This window comes from Gastrolobium bilobum, unplaced genomic scaffold, assembly GCF_033153095.1.
Source record: "Gastrolobium bilobum isolate Gb01-03AN ecotype WA unplaced genomic scaffold, APGP_CSIRO_Gbil_v1 utg1425, whole genome shotgun sequence".
Classification (NCBI taxonomy): domain Eukaryota; kingdom Viridiplantae; phylum Streptophyta; class Magnoliopsida; order Fabales; family Fabaceae; genus Gastrolobium; species Gastrolobium bilobum.
In genome coordinates this window covers 27,171-51,454 of record NW_026898713.1, presented here as the reverse complement: position 1 = coordinate 51,454, position 24,284 = coordinate 27,171, and the positions used below count along the sequence as shown (strand labels likewise).

At 33.0% G+C, this 24,284-nt stretch overlaps 3 protein-coding genes across 3 annotated transcripts; 1 reads left to right on the top strand and 2 right to left on the bottom strand.

The window, feature by feature from the left end:
* Positions 1-14,152: 14,152 nt before the first annotated feature.
* On the top strand, positions 14,153-15,892 carry LOC133318652 (NAC transcription factor 29-like). The gene is made up of 4 exons (XM_061520690.1): positions 14,153-14,330; positions 14,455-14,741; positions 15,207-15,658; positions 15,740-15,892. The coding sequence occupies exons 1-4, from the start codon at positions 14,153-14,155 to the stop codon at positions 15,792-15,794; spliced, it is 972 nt and encodes a 323-aa protein (XP_061376674.1). The 3' UTR covers positions 15,795-15,892.
* A 1,545-nt stretch (positions 15,893-17,437) lies between these two features.
* LOC133318677 (syntaxin-71-like) lies at positions 17,438-19,547 on the bottom strand. The gene is made up of 8 exons (XM_061520733.1): positions 19,392-19,547; positions 18,927-19,052; positions 18,312-18,474; positions 18,135-18,220; positions 17,923-17,991; positions 17,788-17,832; positions 17,600-17,662; positions 17,438-17,518 (listed from the first exon to the last, which is right to left on the bottom strand). The coding sequence occupies exons 1-8, from the start codon at positions 19,545-19,547 to the stop codon at positions 17,438-17,440; spliced, it is 789 nt and encodes a 262-aa protein (XP_061376717.1).
* Positions 19,548-22,463: 2,916 nt separating this feature from the next.
* LOC133318681 (protein transport protein Sec61 subunit beta-like) lies at positions 22,464-23,126 on the bottom strand. The gene has a single exon (XM_061520736.1). It carries the CDS (start codon positions 22,991-22,993, stop codon positions 22,670-22,672), a length of 324 nt encoding a protein of 107 aa, XP_061376720.1. The 5' UTR covers positions 22,994-23,126; the 3' UTR covers positions 22,464-22,669.
* Positions 23,127-24,284: the final 1,158 nt, after the last annotated feature.

Genomic DNA, 24,284 nt, shown 5'->3' with positions numbered 1-24,284 from the left:
GCAGACAACGGAGGCACTACTAAAATTAACAAAATAACATCCAAGGAATGTATAAAAATAAATAAAAACTTTCGTGTATTTAATATTCCCATTCGAGACCAATATATTCATCTTAGAAGAAATTGAAATATTGGAGCAAATGGTAATAGCTCAGTTGGTAATAAGAAAATAAAGTAAGTGGAAAGGAAAAGACCTCAGTTTGATCCTCATATGCCACATTTAGGAAGGATTTAAATATCTTATGCCCTGCACTTTAGATTAGTCTCACAATTGGCTCAAATTAAAGAGTCAAAGTTTACCGAAATACCGAAAAAAGTTGTGTCAAAGAGGTAATTGGGTTGGGTTGACTAAAAAAAAATAAAAATTGAAATATTGGTTTTACATGTGAATCGCGGTGACACAGCACACAAGTCTTTGAGTTTGGGCGAATTGAATATTCGAGAATGGATGAAGAGAGAAGAGAATAATAAAATTTCTTAATTTCTAAGTAGAATTGTTATTTCTCTCCTTATCAACACGGCTGCTCTGGGTGCCAGTCAGTCATAGACTAAGATGGACCACTTTTTCTCTGTCTCTCGATCGCTTTCTATATAGCTCCATATATATATATATCAATAATAGTTGTAACTAGCCAATCAAGTAACAATGTAATTTGTACTAAGTCAATTAAAAGCTGCTAAGGAAGTTAGTACTGTTATTTGAGTTAGACCCAGCTAATGCAATGGTTTCAATTGGTAATGTGTCCTTTTTTTTTTTTTTTTTGTAGATTGATGGAGCATTGCTTCACCTTTGCTACTGCCTACTATTAATGTTTTTAGAAGGGATTCTGATAGAAATTTCATGTATTTAACCTAGTTAACAAAATATTAGTAATGATTGAATTTCTCTAAAATAATAAGCATTATGTTCATAAATATATGACTAAATCGCTAAATTAGTGCTCTAAACATTAGCGGGTCATTACATTAAGTCTTTCAAAGATTTTTGCACCAAATTAGTTTCTTAAAAACATAAAATAGATATTACATTCATAAATTTTTGTCTAATCACTTTAATTTTTTATTAAGAAAAAAAAATATGATCATGCATGACATTTTACATTTTTGAATAACTAATTTGGTAACAAAAATCTTTAAATAAATAATATAATGACACCGTATTGTCAAAATATTAATTTAGTTTTTCTCTCTAAATATATTAATTAATATATATTAAACTTATATATAAAAATATGTATTAATATTTATTAATTTAATATTCTTAAGTTGAGTATACGTCAAGTTTACATAAAAATTTAATCTTTACTCCAATTTTACCAATCAAATTTATTTTAAAAAAGTAAGATGGTGACCCAAGTGTGTGGCTCAGTTGGTAGCATGGGGACTGAGTGGTGGGAGAGGACCTCGGTTCGAATCCCACCAACACCATCTGGAGAGGGGCATAAGTACCGTAATCTTTGGACTCGCACCCGAACTCTGGATTAGTCCCATAGACAGCTCAAAGAGTCGAACCTATGGAGATACCAGGGATTCTGATTTGCTTAAAAAGGTAGGATCGGTTAAAAAAAAAAAAAAAGGTAAGATGGTGAGAAGTGAGAACTGACAAAGAAAGGAATTTAGTAGGCTTTTACAGCCAGCTATATATGAAAATGAATATGCCATAATTGTATTATTAACGGCGTATAATCTGACCAATAAGATGAATATGGAGAAAGTGGCGTTGGTGCAGTCCGTGAGTCATAACTGGTTTGGAGTGGGATCCCACAAAACGATTGTGAGAGAGAGAAAGTTCGATAATACAAAGACACGAGATGACTGGTTCCGCTTGATGTGTCGAGCAAGGAATAGTATCTCCACTTATTCTCGCTTTCCCACCTCACTCGATGCATCTTTGATTTCTTAAAAATGCATGCTACCTATCACTCTCTATCTATTGTGTAATTGCTTCACATTTCTCCATAAATTCGTCCCCGTGGCCCCCATCTTTGATCTCATCTCCCCCACCCACTTGTATGCTCCATACTCCCCTTAGAATAATATATATAACTCAAGTTCAAAATAAGTTTAGTCCTTTAATATATTGGTTTGCATTATTTCACAAAAAGAAAAAACAAAAGGTTTGCATTAATTTATAGGAGAGAGGAAATGATACTGTTATGGATCCGTATAAGGGGTCCATTGAATGACAGGTTCAGTTAGAGAGCAATCCAATATTTAAATCAAATATAATTATGGATTGATATCCATTAAGGATAATAATCCTAATACGACAAGGCACTCATCAGAGGTACTAAAGGTTCACATCATACTAGCTACAGGTAACTCCTATAGATAAAGAGGTAAGTACGTTACGCTCTATCTCTCTTACTGATCTGCTGTCACTATGCGCATACACACCTCCATTGACAAACCTGTTATTAGTTCGTTGTGTACAGTGATATGCTTGACTCAAGGATATTTCTTTCATAGATATTTTAAAGAGGACACTAGATCCAACATCAACGTACCAGTCTATTGAGCTAGAAATTTCTCTCAATCTCCTAAATAGAACAGATGCCATATGATATATGGTCATTACCAAATTAATAAAGATTAACAGATCTTTAAAAATTTACTTGCACCTAGGTCTGATTTGAAAGTGAACCATTCTATAAATCAAGGTTGATCGGTGGCTAAACTTGTATATTCCAATCTCTCACAAAGGACAACGTCAAAGCTAAAGAGTACTACTGATCTTCCCAATTAATTGGATTACTCTTGTAGTCATATGTTTAATTGAATGGAAATGTAGTACTCTCATTTAAATAAAATATGATATAAATGTATGGTCATATATGTAGAAATTATAATTATAAAAAGATAAATCAACGATAATGATTTTATAACCATATAATTTAATATATTTTTTCTCTTCTTTTAACAATATTGATACACATTTATATGATTATCATTTCATGTCATATTTTAGTAACATGTGCGAATATATTCCCTTAATTGAATATACATAACTTGGTAACCAATGAAAAGTTTCGAGAAAAGTATATATCATTTTAAAAGATATAAACTTAGGTTCTTTTGAGAGAGACAAGTATTAAAAAAAATAAAAAAAAATGTGTAAGTCTCACATTTATATATCTATCTCCCTTTTTTAAATGTGTATCTTTTAAAAGTAGTCAGTTTTCCCAAAAGTATAACTTCTTTTCACGATGATAAATCAAATCGTAGAGTCGTAGAGAATTGGAACTGAGCAAGCAAGCAATTTTGTTGAATTTTAATACTAAATTTCCAAATATCACTTTTCATTTACTTTTTTTGAGGACGCTTCTCTGCTTTTGTATACAGTACCTCGTTTTACTTTGCTTTTTCTCTTTAATTATACATAGCATCCTTGCATTTCCTTTTGTTTGTGATATTTCAAAAGGGTAATGTTTATTTCATTTTGCATGAGATAAACAATTCTTCTATATATAAAAAGAGATTGGGTTTCACCATTTTTTTTTCTCTTCTTACCTATGGGTTCTATTTATATTTTTATTTTTACAACATGAGGTAATTTTTTTCCTACAATATAAGAAAAATATATCTCATTTTAAAAATAAGATAATGGCGTCTGATTTCGGAAATATTCTATCTACATTTGCGTTCTTCAACTAATTCCACCTATGACCCACCTCGATAATTGATGCCTCTTTCTTTCTTTTTTCCATTTTACTTTTTTCTTATAAACTACATATATTTTTTATTGGAGACAATTCTATTTAGGATGGATTCAAAATTAAAATTTTAAATTTTTTTAAAAAAAAATAATACTGGGAAGTGCTTCTTCATTTCCTATACAGCGGAACGATAGTAGAAAAAAAAGTTAGCAAATGGCATGTACGAAGTTATACTAAGTTATATTTAAGGGTGTCAAAACAGGTTAACACGACACGCATTTGACACGACACAAATACATCAACACGAACACGACACGATTTTTTTGCGAGTTGACACAACACGATACGAATAACACGCAAAATAAGGGTCAAAACAGTAATTGACAAAAAAAATTAAAAAAATGGGTCAAAATTAAAAAAATTTAAAAAAATAATAATAAAATATATATATATATATATATAGATCAACACGAACACACGACACGATTTTTTTTGCAAGTCAATCCGAACACAAATTTTTGTGTCGTGTCGCGGGTTTACCTGCGTCTCATAACCTATATTGATACTCTAGTTATACTATGCTAATTAAGTCCGTACTAATCATTTTTAAAGAGTCATTTAGGTCCCCTCCCCTCACAGGCTCACACAAAAGTCCATGGGTGAAATTCGGAAATTTCATTTTAATTTGGGATCTCGGTTCTGTGTATCTGAAGGCGGGTGATAAATTGATGATAACTTTTGGCCATGTATTTTTATATAGCTTCTAAAACATATATAAACATGCAGTTTTATCGAATTTGTTTCAATTAATAAGCATAATATTTATGAACAAATTGACATTACTAAAAAAATATGAATTGGTGATAGATTTTAGAGATGAAAATATTTTGTCCTTAATTAAGAGGGAAATAGAGATAGAAAAACAATTCTTTTCTATTCGGATAAAATTAACGATAAAATAAAGTAGGTAGTTGCTAATTCTTGCTAACCCCACGTGATATAATAATTACATGCTTTCATATGAACAACTTTTAATATAACCATGGCCAGAACAATGCATTTAAATTAATTGATCTCTGTGGCTAATGTGACTTTTTTTACAAAAAAAATGCCTTTAACAATGCATTTAAACAATTAACTTTAGCAGCCCCAAAATCATCCATACATGTATGCATGTTTACTAACTGTTTTTTAAATAACTGTAATTTTTTTAAAAAAAAATCATTTTAAAAATTCATTCATTAAAAGTATTTTTTTTTAATTCCTAATAAGTAAATCCAGATATATAACAGAGATTAGCAACTTCGCATTTTATGTTAGAATTTTTTTTTTATCTCATAACTTACTTTTGAATATATTTTTGACTTATGATAATCAAATTTAACAAAGAAATAGAATGATGAAAATAAGTTTTAATAAAAAATAAAAAAACTTGAATCTAGTTTTAATTATTAATTTATTGATACCTTTTTTATTTATAAATTAATTTTTAATGAAGTTAACTATATTTATTAATTTTTAATTTAAAATATTGTACATATGAATTCATTAATGGAATAAAAATAAAAAGCAAAAACATATTTAAAAACTTATGAATTTTAAGAATTAAACATATTAAACGTAGGCTTTGGGTTGATATGTGAGATCTTCTTACATAGTTAGTCTAACTTAATCCATTAATAATGATCCCTCACCATTGACTCCGGTGGTTCTGCTAACACATTAACCATGTAAAAAAAATTAAAAATAAAACCACCGAGGGAGATACCCTGTTGAAGTACGTCAATCATAAGGGGTGCATGTTTCTTTTCTGTTTTATTTTTCTGTTGCTTTTCTCTTCCTATATATATATATATATATATATATATATATATATATATATATATATATATATAAACAAACAAACAAAATATATAAATAAAGGGTTTATCATCTATCATTTAACATGACCACAAAAATTTTCCTACACACACAACATTTTGTGGGGCCCGCAGCAAAAAAAAAAAAAAAAACTCTGGCAAGCAAAACGAATCTCTATAACATAACACAATCACTTTTCCTACAACATAACTCTTATAAAACCCATAAATAAAAGGGTTGCATGTGAGCATGATCAAGCAGTCCTTAACAATCATGGCTTGACAGCCAGTACTAGTCACAAGACAATATTTCACCTTAAAAAAAGGTCAGAAGACAACATGAAGATCTGACACACTGCCGAGATCAAATAGCGGAATAGCTTTTTTTTTTAATAAATAATGTATATTTTTCACAAGAGATAATTCTGTTTGAATCAAAAATATCTATATTATGATAAAACTAACTTTTCTAAAATAAATTTTTTACATTCACAAAACTTTGAACCCAAAAATGAATCAAACATACAAATATCATTTGAATCAATCCTTTTCATGGAATAACTTATTATATTAAACTGCTTTTTTGGATTAAGTGTTCAAAATCTTCTCCTCAAAAGGCATAGTCCTCGATCCTTTAATATACTATATATAAGTCTTCATCACTTCCCTGTACATCTCTGTAAAACATATTTGCAATTTTTTTTTTTAATCTAACTTATTTCATGTCATCATTCACCAAAGCCAACCTTCCAGCCACCTATAGCCCCATATAGTATTCCTCATCTATCCGTCTGTTGGTAATTAAACAATGGATTTTATTAGTCTCATTTAACATAAGATAGTTATCTTATGTTGTAGAGAGAAAATATATGAGTCCCATCATTACAAGAAAAAAAAAAAAAATAGGGCACGGAAATCAAAGTGAGAGAAAATGAGAGATGATATCTTATGTAAAAGGAGAATAATATTTCCCTTAATCAATTCATATAAAACTCTTTATTGTTTGTCACGAGTTTCAAATAAACTAACAAACGTAATAAGTCAAATTAAATTTAAGAAAACTATTTATTAATTAAAGATATTAATTAAGTCATATAAGCGGCAAAAGTAAATTTATTTAGGTTAAGTCAATATGTAAATTTATATATTATTTAGGAAATTTTAATTAATTTCTCATATTTTAAATGTTTATAGCTAAATTTTTATAATTTTAAATATTTTTACTCCCAATTTCAAAGAATAAAATAATTAAATCTATCAAATCCCTATATATGTGTGTGTATATATATATATATATATATATATATATATATATATATATATATAACTATCTATTTTAAAAGATTCAGACTCTCCATCTATGAAATTATACCTTTTGCTATACAGCTGTATGGGTGTCCCATTTAACTTAGCACCACAGCAACACGTCGTTTGCGCTGGTTGGGTTCATGTAGCAGCTCATCTAAGATTTCAAGCCAATGCTTCTTCTTTCTTTCTTTTTTTCAAAAATATTTGTTTTCTCTAGATTTTATACATTTTTCTTTTATTAATTAAATTCTTGAATATTTTAATTTGTTTGGGTCATTCTTCATACCTTTTATTTGTTGGGCTTAAAGTACTTTTTTAGTAGATTGGGCCTAATGTACTTGGGCTGTAAACAGGCAAAACCACATGAAAACAAATCAAACCATTTGAATATTCAATCGATAAAAATTAAAAATAGAAAACTGGGACACTAAATTGAAACTATTTATTTTTTTAGAGCGAAAATAACGACTAAAAATGAACCTATTGATTACGTGGATCCTGTGGGTCTCACAAAATTGAGCCTCGCATTGATTTTCTGGGCTATAATTTTTGAGTTTGTTTTTTCTACAAATAAATTATTTGCAGTAAGTTCAATACGACGTCATTTTGAGGCAGAAATCATAGTGTTTTTGTAATTTTAATTTATTTCAGGATTATTATAGTCTTTATAATTATACTTTTTTAATATTTCAATCCCAAAACGACATCGTTTTGGAAGTAAATGCAGATAACTTATCTGCAGTAACTACAGAAATATTTTTCTTATAATTTTTTTACAGTAACTTGGATTCTGCATTTGGGTTAGGTTGAGGTCAAAAAACTGAGGGCAGAGCATAAACAGAGCGCGCATTAGGAACGCGGTATCAATTTATTACATTGTTTGATTTTGTTAAAATTTTGATGATAAATTCCTTGAATCAATTTATTACATTGTTTGTTTTTTGTTAAAATTTTGATGATAAATTACTTGTAATTTTATGATTGGAATAAAAGAAGTTGTAATATAACAGAATTAATAATATCACAAAAAAAAATTATCAGTAAAATATAAAAAACGGCTCTTATAAAAATTATACAAATAAAATAAAAGTATAATGCATATACCAAAAGGTTACACAATTTTAATAAAATAACTTAATATCATTATTACTTCGAATGAACAAACTAGTAAATCAATAGCGATGTTTGAATAATTTTCAGAAGGCTATAGTTTTAAACCCTCATATATATTTTAAAATATATATCTTTATCATCTTATCCTAAATAAAATTTAATTTTTTATTTTATTTTAATGAGATTAAAAAAAGAGAAATTTTAAAAAAATTAAGATTAAGTTGAGAAAGCTATCAAATCTCTCCATTCTAATCTACTCAAAATAAGTAAATAACCATTCCTTCCTCTTAAAAAAGTAATGATTATAGGATTTAGTTGGCAATGAGTAGGGGAAACAAAGACATGGGTCCCTACGAAAAAAGGAGCTGCTAAAAAAGTTAGGAATCTTTTTTTTTTCTTTTGCCATATATGATAAATAATGAGTTCAGAGACAATTAATGGAAATTGGAAATAGAGAGATTTGGATGGAATCTCATATTCCGTCCAATTCTGAGTTGCGTTTGCTATAGAGCTCAAACTATAAGCATACCAAATTACAATCGCCCAACATACATACATATAATTCATGGACATGATCCGTTTACAAATTTTTTTTGCAATTACACTTAGTAGGACCGGTTATACACTGTGTGATTAATGTAGGATCGGTCCTACTTAGTGTAATTTGTAAGAGTTTGTAAACAAAAAAGTTTGTAAATATAACTTGTCCCATAATTCATATTTGATCATTGTCAATGTATTATAAAATATATACACAATATCACCATTTTCATACAATCATTTTTATGAAACATATATACAACATATAACTTAAGTGTTCTGTCCCGGAGATAGAGATATCCAGTCCAATGGATTGGTATGTTTATTTTGGATCTAGTGTCCTCTCCAAGGTATCTATAGAGGAGATACTCTTCAGTCAAGCGGATCACTGTGCACAATGAACAAATAACGACTTTGTCAATGGGGGGTGTGTGCGCACAGTGACAGCATAACAGTAAGAGAAAGAACGTAACGTACCTATAGATTTTATCTCTTATTTATAGGATTTACCTGTGGGTCGTGGATAATGGACCTTTAGTGCCTTTGATGAGAGCTCGTGCCCATTTGCCATGCTGTCATATCAGGAAAAATATATCTTTCCATTATTATGTTTGATTTAATCTTAGATTGCCCTTTACTGGATATGTTAGTCAATGGGCCTCTTATAAAGATCCATAACAATAAGTATTTTATTTATGGTTTTAGCTTTAGAAAGCACATCTATCAATGCTTTTTTTTTTAAAAAAAATTTCAATCAGTAAAATCGAATTATATCATTGAGAAGAAAAGGTTTCAAATTTAATATTTGCTAGTAATTCTTTATTAATAAATTACTCGTAAATACTACCTTAAATTCCCAATTAACCTTGAAATGTAACAAGTTCTTAAACTTTTATTTAACAGAAGAAATTCTATTTTATAATTAAGTATAATTTTAACTAAACAGAGGTTTAATTTTTTTTTCATGTCATAATTAACCAATTTATCATTTAAGGATCTTAAATATACGTTTAGAATATATAATATATTAAAATTTTCATATTTGTGTTTTATAAATTCATTAGCTCACAAGTATAATTCTTATGCCATTAGCATAGATACCTTTAATGAATTAAATTAAATTTATCAAACTTTTTACACTATTAAAATAATGTACTACATTTTGGATTATTTATGACATATAGTCAAAGTCCAGTTTAATTTTGTCACAGAACTCAACCTCATGAAAATTGAAAAGTCGGAGGACATTGCTGGAGAATAAACGCTTCACAACTAGATAAGCTTTGTGATGGACGCATGAAATCCCCCCAGGATTCCATGTCTTAATGGGCTAATTAAAAAAGACAACTTAAGTCGATTGGAACTAAGTTTTTCTTTCAACGTGAACCTCTCTGTAGTGGTTATTTACGACTTAATTATGCAAGGTAAGTTCCAAATCTAAAGCTGCTTTCGCTGCTCACCAACAAACTCAAAACCTGGGTTTCATCGGTTTGTTAGAAACCATAATGTTCGTGCAAAGGTTAAATATGATAATCAATCATCTCATGTACGTCTTGGTTTAACAGAATTATATAATGTGAAAGATTTTTGTCATTCATAAAGTGATCATTTTCACTTTTTTATTTTAAAGTAAAGTATATTTTGAGTATTCAACAAAAATTACGGGGCATTTTAATCTTTTAGAAAAAAAATCTATTTGTGGTTCCTGAAATTCAAAATAGATTGAGTTAGTCGAAATCCTAGTCCTTCTAAAATTTAAAGAATACTCACGTTAATTCTAATATGGGTCTATTTTGAATTTAACAGTGACCACGAGTCAATTTTTTTTTTCTTAAAAAATTATGTTAAGATATATTAGCTTCACCCAACAGCTTAAGCTTTTGGGTTGAATTAGTTGTTTACATGGTATCAGAGCCTCGATGTACCGGGTCGATCCTTACAACCCCCACTAAGGTTGGTTATTGAATCATTTATGGATCTAGGATATGAGAGAGTCGGTATATTTTCTATTTTCTTTTTCGATGGAACTCGTGGAAAGTAAAAAAAGACTCCATACCCCATAAGTAGAGCCGTATGCAATACAAAAAGATGCTCGTACGGTTGTTGAATTCTATCTTTGTGTTTTTTATATTATTCTTATTGTTTACTCGACTTATCGTGCGAGAGAGAATAAACCTTTACTTTATTATGTATGTTATATCATCAGGGTAATGATACATCAACTCGCTAGTTCTTTTTATGAGGCAAACCCAGTGGGCTCTTGTGTGAGAAGGCCTGTTGAGTTATATAAAATCATTAATATAGCCTTAACCAACAGTTTAAATTTTTAGGTTGAATTCGTTCTTTACATATTAAATTGAGCCCCGTAATATTAATATTATATTTGTTGAGGATCTAAAAATGTACTTTAATCTTGTTTTTATGAATTTTTCTTTCTTTCTAATTTTCACTTTTTCATTTTATGAACTTTTTCTTTAAAATTTTGATTGTTCATCTCTGAATAAATGATTTAAATTTTTCATATGAAGTGATTACGTAAAATCAAGACAAGAGAAGATGTATTCCCGCACGACCATTTTGTTAACAAATTAGAAAATTAAAATAATAATAATAATTCACAAGCTCACGCAAGGTGGGGAGAGTGATCATTTTGTCACGTTTAGACAAAAAAATTACCAGACTGCCACGCCAACAGTAAATTTTGCCAAAATGCCACGCGGCATAATTCGTTACACAGTGTAGCGAATTATGTATGCAAGTAATTCGCTACACAGTATAGCGAAATATGCCACGTCAGAACCAAAAATGCGACATGTCAAATTTTGCAAAATTCGCTACCCTATGTAGCGAATTTTGCAAAGTTTGACATGTGTCATTTTTGGTTCTGTGCGTTCTGACTTGGCATATTTCGCTATACTGTGTAGCAAATTACTTGCACACATAATTCGCTACACTGTGTAGCGAATTATGCCGCGTGGCATTTTGGCAAAATTTACTGTTGACGTGGCAGTCTGGTAAATTTTTTATCCAAACGTGACACTTTGGTGATTGTTCCCGCAAGGTGTAGTGTCGCCCCCACGTAACCCGGTGTTTATGATTCACACTGTTTAGAAGCTCTAAAGTGTTATTTCAGGAAAAGAGGAAGAAAAGACAAGAAACAAGGACAAAGCTAATGTTCAAATGAGGAAGTTTCAAGGCAATAAAAACTCTTTGACATTTCAAGAACCACGAAACTTTATTATGTCTTTGAAATAAGACAACTCTCGTAGTTCTCTATGCCATGAGAGTCACTACGCTCTAAAGAGCATCTTTAATTCTTGTGAGACTGTAGTACTATTATACCCTGACTGTTATAAAAAAGCCATATATGAACTTCTACGTTAGAGTTTAAATTTTTACAGGAATTACTCCTTGCCAGATACCAATGGGATGAATACAGGAGTCCTTGGTATCTGATGCATTGAATTCATCACTTGAAGAACATCATGAATACATGAGTCCTTTCAATATTCCATTAGTACATACTCCATCCATTTAAATAAAAAACACATGATTCACTTAACTATATTTGTTCCATCCACTGCTTCATTTCTTTTTTGTTTCCTAACCACTTCTTCATTTTTAATGTCAATGAGTTTATATATTTCTAATTTAAGTGGATAGAGGGAGCGCTAAAAATTTATTCTATAAATAAGATAAACTTTTTGAGTGATTTTTTTGGAAAACACAAAAGATGGGGAAAATAAACAAGCTATTACTATATACTATATACTATATAGTTGATTTGTCAAAAAGAGAAACCCATCTGAATGGCATTAAAATTGAAGGTACCATGGCAATTTAAGTTGACACGACATGAAACGAATTTGACACAAATACAAATACACTCAATACAGACACAATATGAATTTGGAAACATATCAAAACCTTCAACACAAACATGACTTATTTATTTTGTGGATTGACACGACACAACACGACACAAATAATCTGCTAACCTCAAAGTGTGTCGTTTATTATGTAATGTCTCACATCGGTTGGAGAGGGGAACGAAGCATGCCTTATATAAGGGTGTGGATACCTTTCCTTGTAGGAGGCCTTTTGGGGGTAACCCGAAACGTAAAACCATGAGCTCGACGGTGCTTGTGCACGGGGCAAAGCGGACAATATCCTGCTACAGGGTTTGAGGCTGTTACATTTGGTATCAGAGCCTGGCCCTGGACCGGTGTGTAGAGCGGGGACGCTGTATTCCCAGTGGGGGAGGATGTAATGTCCCACATCGGTTGGAGAGGGGGACGAAGCATGCCTTATATAAGGGTGTGGATACCTTTCCTTGTAGGAGGCCTTTTGGGGGTAACCCGAAACGTAAAACCGTGAGCTCGACGGTGCTTGTGCGCGGGGCAAAGCGGACAATATCCTGCTGCAGGGTTTGAGGCTGTTACATATTATGTGAGTTAACATAAAACGAATAACTTATCAATATCAAAGTGTATCACTTATTATGTAAATTGACATTACACAACATGATATGACATTACACAACACAACACGAATAACCTGTAAGAAGATTAACGCACATTAATTTCATGTTTGCAGGTTGACACACAACCCGAATTTTCTAGTGTCATATTTTGCCAATACGAAAATGGTACGAATTTGAAAACGGTTCAACCCAAACAAGGTTTTTTTGTGTCATGTAAGCGGGTCATGTTGAAAAATGCCACTTTTAATTGAAGGAAACTAGCAGGATGGTAATAGTATAAATTCTCCACAATCAAGTTGTTCGGACTTGAAGTGTGCTATAAAATAAGAGAAAAGTGTGTATCATTTTAAAGGATGTAAAGTTGTGTCATTTTAAGTGAGAGAAAGAGATAGATAAAGGAGGAGAGAGAGTTGACAAAAAAATATAAAGGTGTGGGTCATACCTCTTTGTGAGAGTGAAAGAATATAAATTGTGTCATTTAAAAGGACAAAAACTTTTCCCATAAAATAATATGAAAAACAAAAGCCAAAGACACCCTTAGCAATTTTGTAATACAATGACAAACTACGCAAACCCTCATCACTAGGCGAAATTTTGTTTATCCTATTGTTTTGGCTATCTGTTTAATAGAGTCAGTATCAGAGGCTATTAAATTGCTATCTGTATTATGTAATCCAATCAAACAAGTAACTTCTCTTCAGCTGTTAATCTTCTTCATTATGGATACATATTTCTTTTGCACAGGAGTACTATCTACAATACGGTTTGGTAAAGGGACACTAACTTATTATCATGCCACAATACCAATTTAAAATCTTAATTTTAATTTTATGCAATGCTCAATTTATAGCAGAACTACTGTGCATTGTGCTGATGAGGTGTGAAGCAGATAATAGATTATCACTCAGCATCTCGCATGCGCAAGTTGTTAGTTACGTAGGTGAAGGTCAATTTATTGAGTAAAGCCAAATTGGTTGGCTTCTGTGTCTTTTTCTCTAAAACTTTACATGCCACTGATTGGTTCCTTTCTCTTACATCTTTTCCACAATGTTAGCGTCTGCATGGGACTAGAGCCATATATAATGCACATGACACTTTACTCTCTTATTTAAAGCGAGCCAAATTGGTATCATCGGCACTTAATTAGTACTGATTCCTTTGGTCTCCACTTTGTCAAGAACAAAGTATTCTTTGATGGAGGGAGATCAACAAGGCTCTAATAATCTCACGTTTCCACCTGGTTTCAGATTCCACCCTTCTGATGAGGAACTCATAGTTCATTACTTGCAAAACAAAATCAGTTCACGTCCACTTCCAGCATCCATTATAGCTGAAATAGATCTGTACAAGTATAATCCGTGGGAGTTACCTAGTTCGTCCTTTCCTATGCACTCCTTGTTTTCACCATGTCTTTTTTATCATTATTAGCTGAGAAAAATGAATCTATTTTGCTTTTTCTTTTCTTTTCTTTTTTACTTTTTCTTCTGATTGTGCAGAGAAGTCTTTGTTTGGGGAGGAAGAATGGTATTTCTTTAGCCCCAGGGACAGAAAGTACCCTAATGGATTAAGGCCAAACAGAGCAGCAGCTTCAGGATATTGGAAGGCAACAGGAACTGACAAGCCAATTCTCACTTCTTGTGGATCAAAGCGCATAGGCGTGAAGAAAGCTCTGGTATTTTATTCAGGTCGACCTCCTAAGGGGACTAAGACAGATTGGATCATGAATGAATATAGATTGGTGGACACAACTAACAAACCCTCCACACTAAAAGGTTCCATGAGGGTAAGTTTTCATGTAACACAATAATTTTGTTCCTTATGAAAGAAAATAAGTGGTTTAAGATAATGGGATATTTTCAAGCAGGGACTTGAACTTCACAAACTAGTCATTCCATTTGATACTTGATAACACCAAAGGCAAATTACCTTCGGGGATAGAATTTTGGTATTGATCCCTTTACCACCCTTAAAACTAAAAACTCATGAAAGGCCAATTCATCAACATAGTTATTAAGGACAGGTTATATTTACAAACTTTTTTGTTTACAAACTCTTATAAACTATACTATCTTTTTCTGGGAGAACATTAGTTACAGTATCTTCTCTCGGGAGATTGTTTTCTACTAGGTAAGTAACATGCATGGTTTATTCGTACTTTTCTCATATGTGCATATGAAACTGTGTGATCCCTTATTCATAATACTTGAACTCGATGCAATAATAATAAGCCTGTCTCTTGCTGTCACAGTTGGATGACTGGGTACTATGCCGGGTTCGACATAAGGGTTACTCATCCAAGAATTTATGTGAAAATCAAGAGAATCATTGTGAACCAAACTTGCCAGCAAATATACCGAGGAGTGAAGAATACCCAACATACATAAACTTGAGGCCTGACATGGTCACGGATTATCAATATAGAGACTATCAGATCATAGCCTCTATTCTTGTTGGTGGACCTATACCTCCCACTCAGAACATGCCATGTCTAGGCCTTAAGGAAAGCAAAGACAAGAATATAACTTCTGTTTACCAAGATGGTTTCAACAAAGTGAATTCTCAAACGACAACTCCTTCTTTGGACAGTTACTTCAACCCACTGAAAAGAAAATCTAACGAGGATGATCAATATGAAAATCTCATTTCTTTTAACAGGAAGCTCAACAATGAGAACAAAATAGAGGTATCTCCTAGCAAGGTGTTGACCAATAGAGAATTGAGCTGCTATAACCAAAATCAGTCTCAAGATGACATTTTCAGTGGGACCACACCAGATTCTAGCATCAATTTCCAAGAGCTAAACGAATTAGCCTTTACAGGAAGGTATCCTCAGTGATGAATTGACTAAATATAAGATAGTCAACGATCCTTTACTTCACAGGTAGATTTTCATGGATTATACAACTTAAGACGGAGAAGTAACCGGGAAGACGACAGGCCTCCAATATTCAAGCCAATCATTGCTCTATTTCTTTATACATGTTTATAAATATTGCTACCTGGAACTTGGCGCTATAACTAGATATAGAAGTTTCCATGTATTCATGATATTCCTTGAAAACAATGTGAATAATGCCATGGCCAAATAAACAAGCTTGTCATTTGGCCAATTAGGTTCTTCAGCGTGCACTATTTCAGTTCAACTAGAATGTTGTCCTACTTAGTAAAGATAACTTTGTAAATACAATTTATGTTCCTTCAACCTACATGAGTTGTTTGTTATTTCAAAATGATATTTGAAGTACTAAGCTTATTTGCCATTGTTATGTGCCCCCTTCCAAATTCCAATACAAACACTTTCAGCGTTGAACCAGCATAAATGTCATGAACTTACTAGCATAAATGTACATGCACATAAGAACTTTAACATTACACTTGCATAATGTGTTTCAGCCATTGACTTAATATAAATGATAAATTGAGTTAATATTTAACAATAAAAAGTTGTGTGTGAGAGGTGATGTAAGTATGGTGTAACAAGAGAGACGCGCCAAACATCAATCTTCTAACTTGTATATACATAGAATTTCGTCTTAAGAGAAATAGATACGCAAGCAAAGGTACTTAAGGAGTTATAGGAAAGAGTGATGACATATCCCAGTGACACATTAATACATCAAAGAATTACAAAGCACATTGGTAATATATTCTGTTTCCATCCTCTAGCAGCTGAACCATAATTAATATTGGAAAATTACACAGAAAGCCCTCACATATTGTAAGGATGTAATACCATGGTACAACAGATACAACAAGGGAGAGAGATCAAGATCAAGTCACCTCAGTGCACTGAAACAAAGAGAAGAAATTGTTTACACCGGTGGAAGAAAGAGAGAAAAGAATTAGCATAAAATAAATAAATATCAACACTTTGCATGTTTTGACATGATGAATAAATTAAATCTGACTATTTAATGTGTCAGACCTATCGTCTTCACAGCCAATGAATACCAATCATACAATTTCAGCAGAAAAAAGATCATGCTTCCAGTAATATTATATGGCCCATTCTTGTTAATTGGCTTTAAGGCAACTAAAGAAAGTGCATCCACTTTCCCACCATCACAACATGACCAATATACATACGTATGTAACCAAATTTATCACATGACTCAGCCAATATATTAATGCAATGCACATTAGGATAATCAGAGACTACTATTACTACTAAATCAAAGCATTATTTGAAAATAAAAATTCATTCAGATATAGGGTACTGCACAAGCACAATACAAACAAGGCCACAAAACATGTGTGTAGGCTGAGGCTGGTACATGCTACAAAATCATAGACATGGATAACCTCACTTGGCTCTGATTAATTGAGCAACATATATGTCAAACTAGAAGTAGAGCATGCAATGTATATCTATTTGCAGAGGTAGCATTCTCTTTCTTAATTTCTTCTTTTTATTATCAAACCAGCATCTTGCTTTTGATGTAAGAAAGCAGAATGATGTCAATGCAGAATGATTCGGACTTACTTGTATATATAGGTAATGATTCCCAGAAGAACACACAGCAGAATGATGTCAATGCAGAAATTTCGACTAGACCTCAGCTGGAGAGGAAACAAAAATGCAATTCATTGGAAACTTGCAAATTTCCACATAAAAAGAGTGCAATTAATCACGTCATTTACCTCGGTGAGAGTTTTCTTCAGCCTTACGTTAGTGTTTTTCACATCAGCTGTTGCCCTATCTACCTGTATAATCAGGCCATGCACAAAGCACCGTGTAATGCATTTGTGACATACTTGCAATATTATTTCTGAAACCTATCTATTTGAACATAGTTAGAAAAGCAAGATCGAATGAATAACTTCTTTACCTTTGTGTCAATTTCATCCATTAAAGGAACTTGCCGATCTATTTCCTGAACACAGTTGGGGGGGAAAATGATTACACTCTCAAAATCAAACATCTTTAAATGGAATTCCCAAATAGAGCTTGGATCATAACAAACCTCATTCATATCATGGGCCAGATTCTTCAGGGTATCCAATCCCTCTGATATGATATCAAGCCCTTCATCCTATACAAATAAAAATTTGAATAATCTGAAACTGTATATCAGCTGGTGACAGACAAATACAATAAAAAAGACTATAAACCTCAAGCCTTCCTAGTTTAGCATAGACACCAAGGTAACTGAAATAAAGCAGGAACCATGCTTGCCTGTTTCATCTTGCGCATTTCATGCTCTTGTCTAAACTGATTGGATTCTTCACTTTGATGGAAATATTCACTGTCAAGATGTCCCTCTGAAGTTGGGAATAACAGAAGAAATCCATTATTAAAAATTAATTCAAATGTTGCTATTAAAATGCATTTAGTATCAGCAACACTGATCACCTGATGAATCAAACTTGATATGTGGATGAGATGTGGTAGCAGTCCATCCTCCAGTTTGAGTAGCAGCAGAGGTGATACCATCTGGTATTGCTTGGATTCTTTCTGGCAATGCCATAACAAGATCCTGACGAATGGCCATATCTTCATTTGTGAGACCTTTAACCTGTTACTGATAGTATTAGAATTACAAATGCAATCAAAACCTTGCTTTTTCTATTGCTAGTAGAATATAAGACGAACCCAAGACACAAAGCAAACTGAAGCATAATAAAAAGAAAATAAAGAAATACGCCACTCAAATGTTCGAGTTTATAAACAGTGTTAGAAAATAATATAAATCCTTAAAAGGTATTCGTCGTCTGGGGTTGAAGTGGTTCTTTACATAAGTATCAGAGCCTCTGTGATCATAAGGTCACGAGTTCGATGCTCATAACTCCTACTTGTGAAATTAAATAAGTAGCTAAAACCAAAAAATAAATTGGGTCCATACAATATCGACGTTTCAAATATAATATGTATTAGAGAATAATATAAACCATTTAAAAATATTCACTAAAAAACTTAAGATTTTAGATTTAAATGGTTATTTACAAATAGCTCCGAAACAAGATTCACCTTCTTATTCACCAATTTTCGCAGCTTAGGAACTTCATCCATCAATCTACCCTTGGCTCGACGAACCTCTGCATTCAAAGCCGCTGCAACTGCCCTGTTATTCTCCGTAGAAGCAACCTCGGATTTCTGCATTGAAATAAGCACTTCAAATTTCAAGAAGAAGAAGAACATACAGTTCATTTTTAATATATATATAATCTGATTCCGCTTAATCTCATTTTCCATTCCTGCACATTCCAGAGAAGATTTTCTTTTCTCTCATGAAAGGGTGCTTCTTAAAACGCTTAATTTCCAACAAAAACAGAAAACTGCATCATTTTCTTCAGCAGTTTACGTTTTTTCAAGCCTAAAGATCCTAAATTTGTGTCGGTTGGTGAATTATAACGTTGAGAAAGCAATTGGGGTAGAGAAAATTAACGAGAAGAAAGCAAGAAAGTAAAAGAAAAAGAGGGAAAAGAATGGAACATTGAGAGCGGCTTGAATGGTGGATTCAACAGCAGCATAGAGGCGAGCGAAGGCGTCATCGCCATAGGCATTAAGCTCTCGTTGCTTATCAATGTCGTATTTATCATATTTCTGGCATATGGAGTCGACCCGGAAGAGAATGTCGATAACGGACATGTTTTTTTTTAATTATTTGGTTTCTCCTCTGTTTGTTGTTTTGAGGGGAAAAGTGAACAAAATAAGGTTGTTGATTTTGTCTGTGGGAGAGAAGATTAAGGTTGTTGATTTTGTCTGTGTTTCTGTTACTCTGCATTGTTCCATCTCAAACGCAAACGAAGCGTTGAGCGCAGAGAACGCTACGCGAAGGGATTTACAGACGATAGCGTGGCAATGCCAATGCATGACTTTGTTTCTAGCGAGTGACAACTATATATATATATATATGATGAACCTTTCCATTTTTCGTTTCTTTTAACTTTCTTCCCTCCATATTTCAAAATAAATAAAAATAAAAAACGACAAATGCTATTTGTGTATGAATTCTAAGCAATCTTATCTCATAAGTGATAATCACTTATGGTTAGAGATTAAAAAAATAAACAAAAAATTATAAGTGAAAAAATGTAATAAAATTTTGTCAAGTATTTTCAGATTAATCTCGACATATGGTTGAAGGTGAGACATTAATCTCTCAAGATAAAATAAAAATTTCAATAATAAATTATTTGTAAGAGATTAATATCTCGATATACGATTGACGATTACCCCTATTTGTTTTTGGAAGCAAAACATGTTGGTTCATGAAAAGAGTATGAATTGAACGAGAGAATAATTTTATTAAAATATTTATAATTCTCTTAAAATTAAGAGTTTTTAATAACTTTTTAATCTTATATAAAAAATTAAACAATTAATATTTTGAAATTATGGTAGTAGTTATTGAATTCTCCGTCTTTCATATTTACATTATAAACTAATTATTTTTTAATTTTCATCAAAATCATACTTCAAACTTATTTATCTACTAAACACTCAAATTATTAGATGTTTTAATAGTATAATTTAAAAATATTTATTTTAGGGAAAAAAATTTATCCTTTTAAAGAATATAACTTTGTGTCATTTTAAATCTTAATCGTTGATTTCCGTCAATTGACGGTTATAATTTATTGCGAATTATTAATTATTAATAAGTTTGATCTAATAAACTATAACTGTTGATTGACAGAAATCAACAATTAAGATATAAAATGACACAAAGTTATATCCAATGTTATTAGAACCGAACCGATCATTGACCCGGGCGAGGTACCGGGTCACTGGGTCAATGGTTCAACTGGTGGGTGTAACATCCCAGGCGCTGACGAGGGCGAGGAGTGATCGCCGGTGCGAAAGGGCATGGACAAGGAGCGGCTCCTTACAAGCTTCCAGTGGGGGGTTACATGCATGAATGAATCGAATCGACACCCGAAAGAGAGGGGTTCCAAAGACTGAGCAGGTATGAGACTGCACAGTTTGGGATAGCTTATAATAATTAATTGGTACTACCTATACTAACAAGATGCATCTGCTTTTCGGTAGCCTGGAACGGAATAACTCCATAGTTAAGCGTGCTTGACTTGGAGCAATTCTGGGATTGGTGACCTCCTGGGAAGTTTTTCCAGGAAGTGTGCGAGTGAGAAAAAAGCACACTGAAAAGTCTCGTGTTAGTGTGTAGGGATAGTCATTGATTCTTGAAGCGGCCGGGCGTTACAAGTGGTATAAGAGCAGGGCCTCTCTTCAAGTACGGTGTGATTTGAGGACGAACCAGGCGGAAGCTGATGGGCATGTAACATCCCGGAAGAGCAGGGCCTCTCTTCCAGTACGGTGTGGTTCGAGGACGAACCAGGCGGAAGCTGGTGGGCATGTAACATCCCGGGCTCTGACGAGGGCGCAGAGTGATCGCCGGTGCGAAAGGGTATGGACAAGGAGCGACTCCTGTCAGGCTTCCAGTGGGGGGTTATATGCATGAATGAATCAAATCGACACCCGAAATTCCAAAGACTATGTAGGTATGAGACTGCACAGTTTGTGATAGCTTATAAGAATTAATTGGTATTACTTATACTAACAAGATGCATCTGCTTTTCGGTAGCCCAGAACGGAAGAACTCCGTAGTTAAGCGTGCTTGACTTGGAGCAATTCTGCGATGGGTGACCTACTGGGAAGTTTTTCCAGGAAGTGTGCGAGTGAGAAAAAAGCACACTGAAAAGTCTCGTGTTAGTGTGTGGGGATAATCATTGATTCTTGAAGCGGTCGGGCGTTACAGTGGGACACTGGCTGAACCGCATGAACCGGATATATATATAAAAATGGATTCGCTTTTTCTACAGTCAATGTAGATAACTTATCTACAGTGAACCCAAAACTACGTCGTTTTGAGGCAAAAATCAAGATATTTTTGTAATTATAATTTATTTCAAGGTTATAATAGTCTTTTTCATTATAATTTTTTAATTTTTCAACCCAAAACGACGTCGTTTTGGAAGCGAATGTAGATAACTTATCTACATTCACTTTAAAAATATTAAAGCCTATAAAAATTTATATTTTATACTGAATTATATAATAAATATTTTAAATGATGCCATCTAAACAATAATTTGATGTAGTTTAGTGGTATTTGCTATGTTGTATAACCTCAATGGAAGGGGTTCAAATCCCATCAAATGCAATTTTTGAAAATAATTCTCTTAACTTAATAGTTATATAATAAATATATTAAATGGTGAATCATATTCAACCATAAGTAGAAAATTGATATCGGTTCCAATGGAAAATAAAAAATATTTGTAAACGTATCCTTTCCCCATTTAAATATATTATGATATGAACTAATTAAAATTAAAAAAATAGATACACGTATATAAAAATGGAGAGAGAGTTGAAAAAAAAAAAAAAAAAAAGTAAGTCCCACCTGTTTAGATCGACTATCGACTGGTTGATAATTATCAATATAACAACATTGGTAACTAACAATTAATTAGTGCTTACAATATTATGTCCCTAAAAAAAAATAGATAAATGGCACGGATCGAATTTCACAGAAAGGCAAAAAGAAACGACTTTTCCTTCAAGAACAGTAAGAAGATTCGTTCATTTCACTCACAGCTACAAAATAGCAAGTGGGAAAGGGGAACAAAAAAATAAAAATAAAAAACGCAGCGTTTTGAATGGAGAACCGAAAATGAAGCGCCTAGGGTACGGATCAAACTTCAAATCCAAAAAGGATCGGAAACCTAAGTTATCGGATCCTAAAATCAAACGCCACCGCCAGATTTATAGCGGTAGAGCTTCCCGAACACGTGGAGGGCCGTCACGAAGCCGATGAAGCAGAGGCTCATCACCAGCACCACCGTCGGCGAAATCTTCAGCCCAGGGGCGTCGTCCGTGTAGAACCTCAGCATGTTACCGCCCGCGCCGGAGCCTCCTCCTCCACCGGCGGAGCTGTTTCCGGCGCCTCCTCCGCCGAGACGGCGGCGGCGCATGCCGGCTGTGGCGGCAGCAGATCCGCGAGGAGCCATGCCCCCTGGTCGCGTGGGTGCGGAAACCGCGGACTGAGATTGTGAGGCTCCTCTGGCCATGTCGCAGAGTGGTGGAAATGCAGAAGAAGAAAAACAGAGGCGTTGAGAAATGGAAAAGGGCGCAAATTGGAATGGTTTAATCGAAATTGGTATTATTTGAGTTATTTAATATTTTGTGCTTATCCTGGTTTTTTTTAATTAAAAAAAAAAAAACGATCTTAGAAGAAGTTGGACTTACAAGTGGGATTTTTTTTTTTTATACAACAGGTGGCATCTTTATTCTTAGGAGGAAAAATATTTTCTGTATTCGGTATATTTTTTAATAAATATAACAAAAAAATAATTGATTTTTATATGACTTTGATGGGATTAAAAGTCAATTAGTTTCCACCCACCATAATTATGTAGGCTTTGACCCATTTGGGGTTTTTACTCTTTAATTTGTCAATGTGATATTTGGTTTATGGTATTTACTTATTGGGGTTGTTGGGTGACGCGAAGGGGACCTGGTGTCACTGAGTGCCGCACACGTCCCCTTTCACTCACATTTTTTTTGTTTTTATTTTTTAATTGAGTGCTGACTCCTCTCCTTGGGAACTCACAATTGTGCCAAGTGGCATAATTCTGTTTGTCCCGTTACGTAAAAGATCGAAAGACCATAACTTTGACTCGGGTATCCAAATCAGATTATTATTTTTTTGATTTCACATAACTTTTCGAAATCTATGCAATGATATCTCATTTGACATATTTTATCTTTCATTAACATAGTTCAAATTTACAACAATAGTTCTATTTTTTTATAAATTTAAATTATGTTTGTGAGAGACAAAATATGTCAAATGAGGTGTCATTTGGATACCAGAGTCAAAAGTTTTGGCCTTCCGAAGTTTTACGATAATTGGACAAACGGAATTGTGCCGCTTGGCACAATCGTGTGAGTTCTCCAGGGGAGGGGGGCGACACTCATTAAAAAAATAAAAATAAAAATAAAAGAAGTGTGAGTGACGTCGGGTCCCCCTCACGTCACTCAACGACCCCAATTAGTAAATACTGTGAATCAAATACTACATTGACAAATTAAAATCCCAAGAAACCCCAATGGGTCAAAGAGCCTAATTATGCACATGGGAAAGTGGGCCGCCCAACTATTAATCGGTCAAAAAACAAGTCTGTCTGTCTTATTTTACTTTTAAAAATGGGTTAAAAAACTCAGTCTGGCACTCCTTATTTGGCAGGCGGGACAGATTGGCCCGCCGGCACGAATATGTTTTATAATTACCTGCTCTTTCCCATTATCAATCGGCCAAAAAATGAATCAGCCCACCCTACCTTACTTTTGAGAGTGAAT

What these genes read in the sequence shown, in the direction of transcription:
- LOC133318652 (XM_061520690.1), top strand. Translation starts at nt 14,153, where the DNA reads ATGGAGGGAGATCAACAAGGCTCTAATAATCTCACGTTTCCACCTGGT. An exon ending in TAATCCGTGGGAGTTACCTA is followed by an intron (nt 14,331 to 14,454) that starts GTTCGTCCTTTC and finishes CTGATTGTGCAG; the next exon opens with AGAAGTCTTTGTTTGGGGAG. An exon ending in CACTAAAAGGTTCCATGAGG is followed by an intron (nt 14,742 to 15,206) that starts GTAAGTTTTCAT and finishes TTGCTGTCACAG; the next exon opens with TTGGATGACTGGGTACTATG.
- LOC133318677 (XM_061520733.1), bottom strand. Translation starts at nt 19,547, where the DNA reads ATGTCCGTTATCGACATTCTCTTCCGGGTCGACTCCATATGCCAGAAA. An exon ending in CCATTCAAGCCGCTCTCAAT is followed by an intron (nt 19,053 to 19,391) that starts GTTCCATTCTTT and finishes ATTTCAATGCAG; the next exon opens with AAATCCGAGGTTGCTTCTAC. An exon ending in TATCAAGTTTGATTCATCAG is followed by an intron (nt 18,221 to 18,311) that starts GTGATCAGTGTT and finishes TCCCAACTTCAG; the next exon opens with AGGGACATCTTGACAGTGAA.
- LOC133318681 (XM_061520736.1), bottom strand. Translation starts at nt 22,993, where the DNA reads ATGGCCAGAGGAGCCTCACAATCTCAGTCCGCGGTTTCCGCACCCACG.